We start from the raw sequence: 15,368 nt of genomic DNA, 5'->3' as shown, positions 1-15,368 counted from the left end.
AAATGATTCATCTTATTCTGTAGCACATGTGTAAAACTAATTAGACAGCTTGTGCCCTGAAAGTGCATATTTTTCTGCATTGACTAGAAGAAGAATTGATGGGGATTAGCTCTGATGTAGACACCTACATTTTATATTCCTAATGTTAACGGAGATGAATTTCACCCTAAAAATGCTGATTACGCAGCTGGAAAAGAGAAGTGATGGCTTCTATTTTCAACCACTATTGGGTACAATTCTGATTTTGAATTTGGAAAGTATTATAGCTACTGGTCACACAGACTTTGAAACCAGGAATTAGTTACAGTTTAGGGAAAAAATGCCTGTTTAGTGAAATAGCTTTTTGTGAACATCTCATAGTTTTGAATATCCAAAATATATATGCAGCCGCTTTTCTTTCTCAAAAACTCGAAGCTGCAGATTATGATCTACAAAACAGGATATGAATTCTTGCTACCTGAACAACCCCCTTTCACTTCACTGCACTTCTGCCCTGAGAGACATTGAGGCAATGAACTTAAGTCTCTTTGTAACAGGGGAAGGAGCTTGATAGCTACTCAGTCTGGAATGTGAACTCTCACACTCTCCTTCTCTGTGCTTTAACTGGTTAACAGTGGCTAAAGTTTTGTGAGATGAGAACTCCACCATTCCATACATGTAAGAGTAGATATTACCCAGAACCCAAAACAGGCCTGAGATTTTGACAGCTGAGAGTGTTACAGAAAGCCTTTGCTATAGAAGTTCATTAAGTCTGGGGGCACTTTGAAAACCCAGGTACTTCCTTGTGCACACCTAAATTCAGACCAAGAGGCCCAAGTTCAATCGCAGTCCAGAGGGAAGGCAGAGTGGCATTGTCTAACATCTACATTAGCAAACAGAGCAGCTGACAGGGTAAGATCTGTACAGCAAAAGTGTTGGTGCTAAGGAGCTGGCATCCACAGCACACATTTCAGGGATTTACCATGGACTCCCTCTAATCTGGTCACCAGACTGAGCTCACACTACACCTCAGGGCACATCTCATTCAGCCTCATCCAAACAAAAACCAGTTCATGTATTTGCAGCGCAACCTTGATGTGAAACTCAGGAACTAGGAGACTGACTGCAAAAAAACCCCATTCCTGACACCGTAAGATACTCTCTGTACCTGTGGGCTGCACTTAGACAGGGCCTGAGCACCTGTGGGGCCCGTGGCAGATTCACACAACAAAAGGCTGAGCAGTGAGAACTGTCTTCATTTCATGTTGATTTGCAGGTTTAGTTCAATGACCAAGGTGACTACTAACCATAATTGGAGCTTTTTTATACGCTCATTTGTAAAATAGAAGAAATTATTAAATAGTCATCAGTATTAAGAATGAAAAAGAAAATACAATCTGCTTCCCAAATTGCCATTAACAGGGAAGACCACAGTCGTTCCATATATTACCCTGTAGTCTCACTATAAGTGAATACCTAATTTCTGTAAATGAAACAGAACAGAATCAAAAAAAGGTGAGATATTAAGGCCATCAGGCTATCAAGTTTATTTCAGAATCTAACATAATTTTGGTTTTTTTGTTTCCCAAATATTACTGTTTATATAAGTGTCTGCAGAAAGGTGAACTTCAAAAAAAAAAAAACCAAAACAGCATTAGGATCTAATCACATTATAAAATGCATTGACATGTACGAAACTAAAAAGAACAATGCATTGTGATAATTTTTAGTTGCTGATTTACTATAACACAATTATGAAAATGCCCTATTCTGATTTCAGAATTCCTGTGGTAATCAAAAGTACCTACAATTACACCACTGAGTTTAAAGTTTGGTAAAAGCAGGGCCAGTGAGATCCAACTCAGGCTTTTGACACAACTCTGAACCTTGTGACTTTATCATACAATACTGTTCTTTCCATTTAGCTGAACAATAGCCTAGTCTAGGAAATTCAGAAACTGTACTACTATTGAAAAGAAGGGCTACCAGTGTCTGCTTTGATTATTTTCTTTTTTTTTTTTCTGTGAGTAGCAAGGTCACTGACTTTGATAAAACCATTCGCATACTTGCATCAGCATCTGAACAGAGAACCTGGCCCCAAGTCATCCTCTGTTCTCTACTACTGTGAAATGGATATTGCACATAAATTATTTTAGAAGAATGCTTAACTTCTGTAGCATGAAATGTCCCTTGTTATGATTTCTAGAAGATGGAGGTCAGTACAGCTGGAGTGAAAAGGACTTATTTTCAGTTAAATCTCTTCAAAGGGTGATAGCTGTGCATTACCAATTGGACTTCAACAAAGGCTTTCCTCTTTGCTATTGTGTCACAATCCACTGCCTTAAGAAAAAGAACACCTGCAATAAAATGAAGTCTGTCTAACACAATATAAAAAGTGTGGAGACTTGTTAAAGACAGAAGATAGAGACCTGACCTGAAATATTGCAGCAGAAATGGTGATGATATAAACCACAACTGAAGTGGGATTTTATACAATATCTGAAGCCGGGATAAATCTTTCACAAAGCCATAAAAAAAGCAAATGAGAAACAAGCCTAATCTTAACAACTAGTGCTCAGAAAAGGGCATTCTTATTGGGGAAATGGTGGACAGCCACTAGAGAGGATGCTAAAGAAGGCAAAAAACAAAGCAGATGTGGCTCTTTCTCTCTTGTGAAGGCAGGTGCTGAGCCAGAACAGGGGTATGCACACCTGCCCCTCACACGGCTGGGCAGAGAACAATGCTTCCCACACAGACCCCATGTTCACCACCAGCTGGCAAAGCAGAGAGCCCTGTGCAGTGCAGGAAGCTGCTGGGGAAGAAAACCTGGAGAGGTGGCTCAAAGGTCATTTACCAGTGCCCTGAGCATGGCTAGTTGCTTCCTTCTGCTGCTAAAGTTGTTTGCATTCAAAGCCTACTCCTATCCTAAATAGGATACGCAGACTTGTAAGGAAAAAGGAAGCAAGTAAAGAGATGAAGGGTGCAAGAAGAAGGTCACTTCACAAATCCTTTGATGCATTCCTATTCATCCTCTGTCTCCTACTGCCTATTTGCTCTTTCAGTAACTGAAATAACCTATTTCTCATGTCCAAACCTCATCCATTGTGTGCCACAATAACAAAATGCGTTATTACTGTGCAATGTAGGACAAATACTGTATGCAAAATCCCAGCTGCTTCACAGAAATCAGCCTATGCAGAGCTCCTCCTGGCTCTGCAAGGTGAGGAAACTGCTGGTGGCAGTGCTGGCAGCTGGCTCCTTCAAGGAGAAGAACTATCAGTTTGCATTGACATTATAGTGTTGCTTAGAAGCAACTCCATAGACCTCTAGGGAAAAAAAGCATGGAGAGTGAAGAATGATGAAGAAAAGGCACTTTATGAAATCTTCCATTTCCTCTGGGACTGAGATACAGAGAGAGTTGTTGCTATGTCCCTGAAGTGGTACGAAGTCTAACAATGCTGCTGCCAGCCCACACTACTGTGTGCTGTACACATACCAAATTCTTTGGCTAATGATTTGCTCCTGTGGTTCTGTGGGAGCAGAACTAAACCTGCCTTTTATTCATGCAAATCTAATAGACAAAGGGGGAAAACTGCAGACATCCCATGCTATTTCTGAAACAAGAGATAAAGAAATCTACATTATGCTACTAAACTACATGTAAAAGCCGTGCTGTCTCCTGATAAATACTCATCTGTGTTGTGCTAGTGATCCTTTGTGCCAACACATCTCTGTGCTCACAAAAAACAGGGAAGCAGAAGAAACTCTGGAGGAATGTTTGAGCTAGTACTCTGTGTAACTCAGATGTCTGGGTAATTTTTGCCTTCCTGTATTATGTTGCAATTTATTGCAAAGTATCATGTTTTAATTTATTATTATCTTAAATCAAGTATGCTAGTAATCTAAATATGATTTGCAAAAATGCCAAGTGCTATCTTCAGTTAGTAGACACACTGGAAACTAAGATGAGAAAACAAATGTTTTTAAAACCGGCCAAATTTACAATTTGATCAATTTTGAGAAGTTCAGCAGTCAAACATTACTTTTTCAAGTTTAGCACTCCTGTGACAAAATAAGAGGAGATCAAGAAGCAGGGGAATATGTAATCTTCTGTACTTTTTCTCTGCACACACATTTATTTGCTTTCATTTTGGTGGTGATACTAACTACTGCTACTACTACTACTACTCCTACTACTACTCCTACTACTACTGCTACTAATTCTTGCTGTGACAACCTGCTCCATTTTACCTTTCAGAGAGATTTGGTTTTCAGTGCAAACACATACATGATATTCCTCAGCAACATATCTCAAGACCCTTTAAGACTGAGGTATCAGCGATGTCAAGCAACACATTCAACAACTGAGTTAGTTAGACAACTGTGAACAGCATTCAAGACACTGAGCAGCTACTTCCCTATTAAGCTTATTAATAACAATTGTTAGCTGTTATTAATTAGAGTTTATTGGTTTGCAATTTTTACAAGATTAATGATACTAGTACTTTGTGACAACTTTACATCCATGTGTAAATTTTAATATTACACAGGACAATGTAATTCTTTTTATTATTATATACCAGTTAGCTGTGCACATTGAAGTGTTAAATCTGTGCCAGATGCTCCATAACAGTTTTCACCTCTCTGTTTAAAGGCAAATAAGCCCTGGATGAGCAGTGAGGCTTGATCTTGATGATACAGAGCACTGACAGACCTGAGAAAAGTCCTCGTGTGCTGGGAAACATCCTATTTAATTCTTATGGGCTGGAAAGAGCAAGGTGAAGAAAAAAATACACTGGATCAGCCTATCTGGTACACCAGGAGCTAGACTGATGATCTCTGACAGCAAAACTGATTCACTGTGCAAAATTCAGAAGAAAATGCTGTTCCCAGTGGACATTGGAAGGCTCTGAACACACAGAATGCTGAGGTTTCAACTTTGTCAGATGGAGACAGTGGGAGAGGATGGACTGCTACAGATGGAAGAAGAAAGGAAATCCATTGCCACTCATGCAGAAAGGAGAAACATTTATTTTCTGAATAGTCCTCATCATGTGGATGTGTTTATGGACATATCTGTTTGTATTAATATAGAAACAAACACTGTCATGTTACTGCATATGAAAAGCCCTAGAAAACAGAAATCAGAAGTAGCAATATTCTCTTTCAGAAAGAAGTATACATAAAGGTCCTAGGCAAATGCAATTACAGTTAGCTTGTGTTTTCAGCTTGCTTTGCTGAGCTTCACATGAAGGTCATTATGTAGACACAATTGAATTGAATTTCTAGTAAAAATCTTTCTGAGAGGGCTACTAGAAATAAGGAAGAAGTAACAGTGTACTCAACAGCAGAGAATCAGGAACCAAAATGCTGGAGAAGCACCTGCCTGGCTTAGTGAAGAACTTTTTAGATGTGGTCACACAATGTAGCACAGAGGTTGATCTGATCACTCTGGTATTCCTTCTGGCTGCTTCTGATGCAAGCACATTATGGGTTTGCAAGATTCAATACAAGATGATACACAGTTCACCCACTCATAAGGTATTTCTATCTCAAGAGCTGCCTATAGGTGTGTAAAGAGAGTACTGCAAATCAAAGGAGCTCTTCTGTGTACATCTTATTTCTAGGCCTGACTCTCAGCCTGACTCACCAAGCACAGCAGGACAGGCTGGGTGCACACCGGGTAGGAAGAGGCTTTGCCAGAAGGCTCCTGGGCTTCTGGTTTGAGTCTACCATGGGCCAGTCATGCACCCTCATGGCAGAGAAAGCCAACAGCCTCTTGGACTGCACTGCCAGCAGGTCAAGGGAGGTGATCCTGCCCCTCTGCTCAGCTCTGCTGGGCTCCCCAGTACAAAAGAGACATGGACATACTGAAACAGGTCCAGAGAAACACCACAAAGGGTATTGAAGCATCTGTCGTATGAGGAGAAGCTGAGAGAGCTGTGACTGGACCAGCCTGGAGAACAAAAAGCTCAGGCTGATCTTAGCAATACCTATAAATACCCAATGGGATGGTGTAGGGAAGAGGGTACCTGACTCTCCCTCAAGGGATACAACAATAGGACAAAAGACAGAGGTTGCAACACACAAAATTCCAGATAGATATGAGGAATTTATTTTTTTCTATGAGGTAGTCAAGTAGTGAAACAGGAAATAAAACTGTTGTGGGATCTCCATCCTTGGAGCATTCAAAATTTGTCTGAATGAATAACCTGATCTAAGGCTGCCCCCTTGACCAGCAGGAGTGATCTTCAGAGGTGACTTCCAATCCCAATTATTCTCTTACTAAATTTGTGGAATAGAACTATTCATGTCAGTACTTCACAGTCTGAATTTCAAAACCATCTCCAAAATGTGTCTGAAAGCAAATCTCAGAGCTCCAGGAGTACAGTCTTTTTTTTTTTTGGTGCCTTACTTGCTCTGCAGTGCTTAATATGAGCTGACAATGAGAATTCTAGCAAAAAAAGGGACAGGGGAACAAAACTGTTAACTTTCAATTTCAGCACTTCATGCTTTTGAAAGCTTCCTTACATCATTTTACATGTCTTTTTGGTACAGATTAACAGCAAAAAGAAAAAAATATTCAGAGACCAGAAGAAAAGGGCTGAAATATTTATAGTTAATAACCCTACCCCTCATGATCTAAATGACTCTTAGCTTACAATTTTCATTGTAATTATCAAATCTGTTTGGAGCATTGACTGCATTGTATACCTGAACACATTTCTGAGCACTGAACAAACTGTAAGAAATAACTGTGAGATCAGCTATGGCTGAGAAAATGATGGTCTGCTTCTCCAGTAGCAAGGGTTATTAGTCTCTGAAGAAGTAAAAAGAACAAATACAGTGGCTGAACAAAGAAGGTGTTTTCACCAAAATCTTCAAAATTATTTTCTGTGATATTCTTCAAATCTGACCACGATATCTCTGTTTTATTACACTTCATCATTGCTTGCAAAATAGCAAAGAAATAATGAAAGAAATCTGTGACATATATTTACTGAAGGTAAAGTATCCCAAGTAATTAAATGTAAGTACAACTTAGGAGAGAGTGCCAGGACATTTCTTTAAATGTGTGTGTTTTGCTATACATTTTCAGTCATCTTTCCTAAGGAAATAACTTTTCTGCTACTGAGCTGTCTCTGGGTCTGTTTATCAATTTTCCAGTAAAATATTTTTTAACACATTAGGCAATTTCGGCTATATTTGAAAGGAAGACAATATCTTTAAGACATTGTCTAAGACATCTAAGGCATTAAGTCTGTACAGTTCTTATTAATATGGGCTACTGGGTGGAGAACAGAGACCCATCTGTTTTAGCCACCGAAAGGACAGGAAGCACCAGGACACTACACCTCCTGTCTGACAGCTCCTAGTCAGCACATGGGTACTGACACCTTCCACACATTTCTTAATTGGCCATAGTAATTGCCATTGCCTTCTTGCTCAGTACACTTCTGGGAAGAAAACTTTTATGGTGTTTGTGGAAGTGGTGGTCTAGGAGAAAAACAGCCCACGAAAAACCAAAGGGTTATCACTTGTTTTAGTACTTCTGAACACTGTTTCCATCTGCTATATGTAGTTTCTCGATTGTTTCAGATTGTACTTATACAAATCAAGCAATAAATAAATACTAATGTGAATAAAATTCTGTAGGGGAAAAAATTTAAAAAACCCCATTTTGTTAGATTGGGAAGCCTGTCTTGGGGTTTCATAACTTCAGCTTAAATAGGATTAGTTTTGTTTGAGCTTTCTCAGTAATAAATAATTTGTTGGCATATTTATTTTGAAACATGGATTCTGCATTTCAGATAGAAACTCAGTAAATACATATAAGTTTAAAGTAATAATTTTCTAATTTTAGTAGGTATACCCTTCAGCCCTAGGCTGACTTGACTTCTGATTTTCACTGAATGAGAAAAAATGCGAACAGATACACTATTTTTAAAAGGCAGGAAGAAAAATAAAACGAAAAGAAGGGGTAAGAAAAGAAGCAAAACTCTCAATGAACAGTTGTGTGTTTCTTGCTGTGCCATATGTGGCAAATGACTTCTTTGGCCTGGACTGCTCAGATGCTGTACAGCTTGCTGCCAGTGTTAGTGGATTAGTTGGAAGGAAATGGAAATGATGTTACAATGGGCTTCAAGCATTCGTTTCATCTTAAGCAGAAAGTTCTTTGTATTAAATTCATGGCAGCACTTTAGGAACACAGCTTGTAAAGAAGAGACACAGAAGCAGAGAATTTTCCATCCCTTTCACTGACTTTTATCCTTTCATTCTAACAGAATATTTTTGTGCTTTTAAAAGACCACCTGCTGAAAGTGCCGTGAAAAAAGGGATGTCGGTAAACAAGGACATAACGGTCCTTGACAGAAAATGAATCACTAGAAATGCATTCTGCTATATAAGCTATAGCTGTTACATTAAACTGTACAGATATAATTTTATTTTTCTGTGTCTTTGTTTTAGCTCCCTTTCTCTGTCTTGTCCTAGTAATCTGTAAAGATAATGGTAAAAACAATCCCTAATTTCATGCCTGTAGGAAAATGGGGCTTTGCCTCTGTCTCTAGTCACTTATGCAACATAAATAAAGGGTTTATGTTTTGAATTAAAAACTTGTTGCACATTTTTTTTATGGCTGTGTATGAACAGGTGAAACAAAGGGCCACGTAAATAAACTGGGGAGACCCGAATCAGATTTAGATCACTTACAAGGTTCTAGAACGCATTCTGTTAAGCATAAAAAGTTTTCTATAACCATTAAGCACAGATGTGCTTTCTCCAAGATGGAAACACACTTTCTGGAAGCTGTGTGGAAAACTGACATGGAATAGATCTTCATAAGATCATGGAATCCTAGAATTGTTTTAATTGGAAGCAACATTAAAGATTATTGAGTTCCATTGACAGAGACACTTTCCGTCTTATTTTTACTGCTTTTGCGGCTCCTGCTTAGCAGCGAAACACACTGGTTTTGGGTTATTTCTGCAGGGGAGCAGCAGTGGTTATGTCAAGCATTGAACCCCCTTGTGTTACAGACTGTGGGTCTGCCTCAAGTACGAGGGGCATGGGGAGGGAGCAGTCCATGCCAAGAGCCACACCTCCCCCTGCCACACACCACGACTACACTGGTCAATTAAAATGGGTGCAGGTCTGCTTCCCCCTCCCAAAGGCAAATCATGTGCATCACTTAAAGTGGGCAAGTAAACAAAACACTTCTGGCAATAGTCTTGGTGTTTGCGTGGTGTCTTTCAGAGCCTGGGATTGCAGGATGGTAAGGTCTGCCAGAGGAGTGTAAAGGATGAGTTTCACTTCCAGTAACAAAAAGGTTTTCCTGGTTATGGCTGTTGTAAGCTGTTAAGAAGGTAAGGTGTTCTTTCACCACCCTGAGAATAAAGGATGAAAAGGAGCTAAAATTATCTTGGTAGGTTTAAGTTACAGCAGGTTAGTAAGTGTAGGTGGAGATCTGCTGACTCAGGCTGAAGACACTGTCTCTCTTACTGATCATAGAGGCAACAACTCTTTGATGTGTGCAGAAATGGATGCCTTGCTTCAGTCTTTTGTTTAAACAGGGCTTTGAGCCATGCCAACTGGCACTAACACCAAACCCAAGCAAAATGTTTCCAATAATCCCCAAATACCTCCAATTCAGTCTTGCATGGGTGAACATGACCAAAGAAGAGCAGCACAGCTTTAATAAGAAAACCATCACAGTCTTGGCATATCCTAGAGAGGGAAAGTCTGAAACCTTTGCTGAGATGAAGACAAGAGGGAGCAATCCAAGCAAACCAGATATAAACCCTTGAGTGCAGGCTGAATCCATCTTCTGGATTTAATGTAATGCCAGCCCTACTGTCCCTTTCTAGAAAGGAAATCTGAAAATGAAACTACATTTCTCTGTATTTCACTATAAAAAGAAATACAGACTTGGCCCTGCCCAAAATGTCGCAGCTACATGAAACCTAAAAGGAAGACCTCATGATAAAAAATGCACATTCTGGGTTGTGCACGGGGGGAGTCTGGAATTCAGATACTTCACTGGGTTCCAGGAGAGAAGACTTCTGTGAAGACAAGTCTCAGATACAGAGTATGGGGGTAGCTTCTACACACACACCAAGGTACATGGAGAGGCGAAAATAAATGAGAAAAACTAATAAACTAAGAAATACAGGAGACAAAAGGAAACAAGAGATGGTGACAATAAAGTTGTACAAGAAGTGAGGAAATAGCAAGGTGCTGTTTTTCTCTGCTGGCAGGTGAAGAGGGCAGCAAGCAGAAAATACCAGGTCAGATAAGTGGGCAGCAGGTATGGGCAGGGGAGGAGCACACTAGCTCACTTCTACAACACAGCCAGTGAAAATGTGCCCAGACTTCACTGCTTGAGGTATGCAGTCATGAGAAGTGTGAATGTGTATGTACATGAGCGGTCAACTGAGAAGAAACCCACAAGCCCACAAGCCAGCTTCCCTCTCTTCATTAGCGTAGATTTAAGGGCAAAGCACTTTGAGTTATGGTCTCATTACTGAGATTTAATTACTTTTCCTAAATGTTCTGCAGAACATTTACTTGTACATTGCAAAGTATTACAGTATAGTCACAACTTAGGCTCTCAATTACAGGAGAACTAGGCAGGAAAGAAGTTGAGTTAATTAGACTCACTGAAGCTTAATCAATTCCTCTGTGTATTCAGGGAAGAACATGCCAACTTTTAGTCCATCTGTGAAGCCACCTTACCTGTCTGCTACAGGTTATTAAAGCCCTCAAGCAAAGGGAAAAAGTCAATGGCTGATATTTGAAAATGGTTATTATTTTTCATCTTCTACATTGGGCTAATTTATTTTTGCTAATTTCTTCCTTCCTATTTTTTGAAAGCTTAATGTTTCTGTGTCTGAGACTGCTTCTGACTGCCCATCCTTAAAGCAGCATTTGGTCTTTGAAGGTCATATTGGAACCCCAAACCAGCACCTCAGGCCCATTTGTAGGTCAGCCTGTCTAGGAAGATGAGGACCTCCAGAATAGAGAGTAAAGCTGGAGCTCTTCTGCACACTTTCTCTAGCCTGGCTCTAATGCTGTTCCTACTTTTACAGTGACTGTTCCTTAGAAAGATGGAGAGAATCTCCAGGCATATTGAGGAAGAAGGGAATTCACATGATATATGAATTCCAATTTAATTAGGTCATGCAAATGTAAGTATATATATGTTATATACATAGACAGTGACTACTGAGAGAAGAAAAAAAATCTGTAAGCCCACAAGCCAGTTTCTTTCACTTCACTAGCACAGATTTAGGGCAAAGATTTTACACTTAAGAGCAAATAAGCATAAGCACAAGTACAAAAAATCTCAGCTCCTAGGTAAAATTTATCCCACCCAAAATTAGACAGTAGCCAGATAAATCACTTCCTAAAAGTGATACAAGTATGCTGCATGTTAGGTGTTAACTCCTACCCTCAACTCTCCCTGTGCAGTTAATGAAAAAACAGCTCAATTAGCTTTCAGGCTTGTCCTGTAGAGGTGTGAGACAAACTCACCATGTCATTCAGTCTGTTGTGCCCACACACTCCATTTTTATTTCTTAGCATGCCTGCACTAACTACCTATGCAAAATCCAGACCTGTACGAACTCACTATGCAAGTGCTGATCTAGAAGGAAAATAAGTAGCAGCTCCTGGATGCAAGTAAAATGTACACGTGAGATCAGTGAGATCCAAACATGTACTCAGTGACCTCATCTTCCTTTGAAACTGAGTGGATAGTCAGTAGGATCACCTACGCAGGGTGGTGGGTGTACTTCAAGACTTGTGGTAACAGAACGTACTTTTTCTATGGCACATTTTCACACCATGTAAAAGAAATCAGGTACCATCATGTGCACACACTGAGCTGAGGGAGAAATTGTTTTCCTGAATGTAATTTAGAAGACCCCCACATAGGTGTTCTGCTTTACTATAATGTAGGCTGAACTGGGGGATGATTTCATTAGAAGCCATAGAAAGTATCCGTTAAAACATAACGGCGTTCAGAATAAAGAAGAATACAATGGCCAAATGAGCTATCTGTAGAAACACAGCATTGTCTGTTCTTTTCTTGGCAATAGTCAAAGTCCTTGTCATATCAGCCACACTATTCATTCTCAGTTTCCCTCTTTACCTTCTGCCAGTGAAAGCAGAATTGATGTATATATGACATTGAGTACTATTTTATGCATTTATGAGTACTATTTTATGAATTTCTGTATCAAAAATGACATTTCATTTTTCAGTGACTTCAGAGACAGATGTATCATGAATGGTTTTGCAACAAAATCTTCAAAGTTCTCTAATGCATTAACCAAGAGAAGCTGACTGGCGGCAGAGGGTCTAGCACCAGCAGATGGCATTCATTCCCTGCAATTCCTGCAGCAGCAGGAGGCACTGAACAGTGAACTTGCACCACAGCAATGTAATATGCGGGATCCTAAGAGAAGCAGATAGTTAACCGTAAGTTATTTTCCTGCTATTTGACAAAATTTTTCTTTCAAAGCATCATTTAATTTTTTCCATCATTTCAGGAAGGGCTTACACATAAACACTATATAGAGGTAGATTGGCCACGTCAGAGCAGCAGGGTTTGATATTCACTTTGCACGCTGGTAGCGATACTACCCAGTTCAAGCCAGTCTGTCTCACCCAGTATTTTCCTTCCCCAGTAGCATGTTTCCATGAATAACAGATGGAAGAACCTGACCTCTTTTCCCAGTCCAATAGCACTTTTATTCTATTGCTCTTCATGTTCCTAAACACCCTGCTAAGGTGCTAAAACTATGAGTTTATATATTTGTAACAATTATTTTGAGGCTTTTTTATGGTTAGAAATACATGACCTATGGCACTTGGCAAATAGAAAGAATAAAGGACTTAAACATGATTTTTTTTTCTCTCAAACAAAACAGAGCATTACCCCCATGAAGGTACAGACTAACAGCACACTGGCAATTCTGCAACACCATATTGTTCCACCAGCCCTCTGACCCTGATGCAGGAGGTATCAGGCATGGAGGTGCTGGAAAGTGGGACCAAACGTGCAGCTGCCCTGACTGCTGGCGCCTTTCACCACCAAGCTCCTGAGGAGAAAAGGAGGGGCTCTCTGCCCTGACATGCCAGCTGCTAAGAGAAGCATTGTATATGAAAAGAAAATGGAACAGGCAAGTGGACAAACAAATATAGGCCCATGAAGTTAAAAAAAAAAAAAAAAAATCAAAAAAAAAAAATCAGTTTAATTTCCATTGAGAAAATAAACAAAATGCAATCTCATGGAGTTTCAGCAATATGTTTACAGTAATGTTAAAAGCAGGTGTTACCTGTTCTAAGAGATTCTGAAGCCTCTCTATTTCACAGTCTATTACAAATTTCTTTTCTTGCCTTCGGTCCAGATCTTCTAAAAGCCGCCTGTAGCTGGCATCGTTAAAATTCTCCACACAGATGGCACTGACTTGCCAACTATTTTGTCCTGCTTTTTCCATAATTGCTTGAAGTATTGAATAACCTAAAAGAGAAGGATACAATACACTAGTAACACAATCATTGCGTTTTTCGAATAGGAATTGTCCTCAATCAATGTTAGGTCTCTTAACATTTTTTCCTGCGGGGAAGGGAGTAAGACAATATTTGTATCCCTACCTATGCTGCTTGTCACGATCAGCACACAGCACGCAATTAACAAAACCTGCAATGGCTGTGATCAGAATGCTGGGAGTGAGCATTATGGAGAATCGCCATATGATTCATACAAACAAACTCTTCCACTCAAGCACCAGATTCAGCTTCTCAGATTAGTTTTGTAAAGTTTCCATATCTGGGCATTTCACCACAGCAAAGGAAAAATCTGAGCCCGCTCATTCAGAGGAAGCATTTGCATACCACAAAAGCATTCAAATGCTTCAGTTTGGGTTGGTTTAATAACAACACTTTTAATGCTTTTAATGCTTCCTAGCATTAAAAGCAGCTTTTAATGCTTACTAGGAAGAAGTCTTTGTTTCATTTAATTATACAACACATTTATATGCCAGTATGAATAGAAATTATATTAAACTATTACAGAGCTTCCATATAGCTTGAATCAATGTATGTAAAGAGATTAGAGGTCAATGAATGAAGGGCACCAGAGAAGCATTAACTGTTACTACTGGCAGGATTATTGCTCTTTATCCGTACCACTATTTGATGCCGCCCGTGTTGTCTTTGAGGCCATTCACAGACGGGAAAGGCAGTGTCCTGTCAGAGGTCTCCCCCTGGACCTGCAGGGCAGGCTCTCTGCCTGCAGTCTCAGGCTGCCCTGGCACACCAGCCCCTCACCTTCTTCCCGCTCTTGTTTTATTTCTCACTGGGGTTGTGCAGTACAGAGGCGGCAGGGGAGCTTATGACATGACTTAGGACAGCTTGCAAGCCTTGTCTTGACTTGCCTAACCAACTCCTAAAGCAGAAAGCATGTATTATTTTACTTTTCATCCACAGTAAGTCAGGAATTTGTTTAAAGAAATGAAGATTGTACACCTCACACCCAGAGTTAATGTTTAAAAAAGACAAAAAGAACAGCAGAACAGATATGTTTCTCAATAACATGCTCATACAAATGACACAATTCAGAGAAGGTCCTTCTGTTTAGAACCACAACAGGAAGTACTGTGGCTTTTAACTCATTATCTGGCAGAATTTTCCCCACTAGCTTTAAATGAAAGATTTAACCTCTTAAAAATTATCCTTAGTGATGTGGCTGCCCAGGGGTAGCCTCCTGCCCTCTTCAACAAGAGGGTCCTATGCCAGAGTGCAGTGACCCCCAGGAGTCATTTTAATGCACTTAAAGATGCCACTGCATGACAGACTCCCTGTAGAAGAACTACGAGCTGTTCCCACAGACCTCAAGACGAATCTTTGTAAGTTACATTTCAGAAAGAGCACTTTTGAGTGTGTGGTTCCTAACTAACTATTTAGTAGAAGACCTACAACACAACTGAAATCTGAGTTTGCCTCTGGTCAAATAAAAGTAGACGATAGTATTATGAGAATATGAAGTTTTTAGGACACATGAGAACCTGACTTTCTTGCAAACCTATGAGTAGTTATTTTTCTACTGGCTCCTATAACATTTTCAGTCTTTGAAATATTAACTTAAAATGTGTATTTTCTTATCATTATGACATTACGCACCAGCACTCCAAAATGAACATTTATTAGGTTTTTTCCCTCCAATTCAGATGACATATTTTAGATAAAAATACTAACAATTATAATAAATACATAAAATGCAGAACATATTTTAGAGCATAAATGAGACATTTATTTTATGAAACAGTATTTTATTGCAGGAAATGAATTCAAATACTCAATATATTGAGTATTAAAACATTTCT

General features: G+C 39.5%; 1 protein-coding gene across 10 annotated transcripts in view; it reads right to left on the bottom strand.

Moving 5' to 3' along the window:
- GRIA4 (glutamate ionotropic receptor AMPA type subunit 4) overlaps nucleotides 1-15,368 on the bottom strand; it is a 216,971-nt gene that overhangs the window by 77,376 nt on the left and 124,227 nt on the right. For all 10 annotated transcript variants that reach the window (XR_004238199.1, XM_032099284.1, XM_032099275.1 and 7 more), the window contains exon 4: nucleotides 13,320-13,504. Coding sequence is in view for 9 of the 10 variants with exons in the window: in XM_032099284.1 (XP_031955175.1) it covers nucleotides 13,320-13,504 (185 nt within the window). In the remaining variant the exon portion in view is untranslated. The remainder of the gene's footprint in view (nucleotides 1-13,319; nucleotides 13,505-15,368) is intronic.

This window comes from Corvus moneduloides, chromosome 2, assembly GCF_009650955.1.
Source record: "Corvus moneduloides isolate bCorMon1 chromosome 2, bCorMon1.pri, whole genome shotgun sequence".
Taxonomy (NCBI): Eukaryota; Metazoa; Chordata; class Aves; order Passeriformes; family Corvidae; genus Corvus; species Corvus moneduloides.
This window is presented reverse-complemented; position numbering and strand designations above follow the sequence as displayed.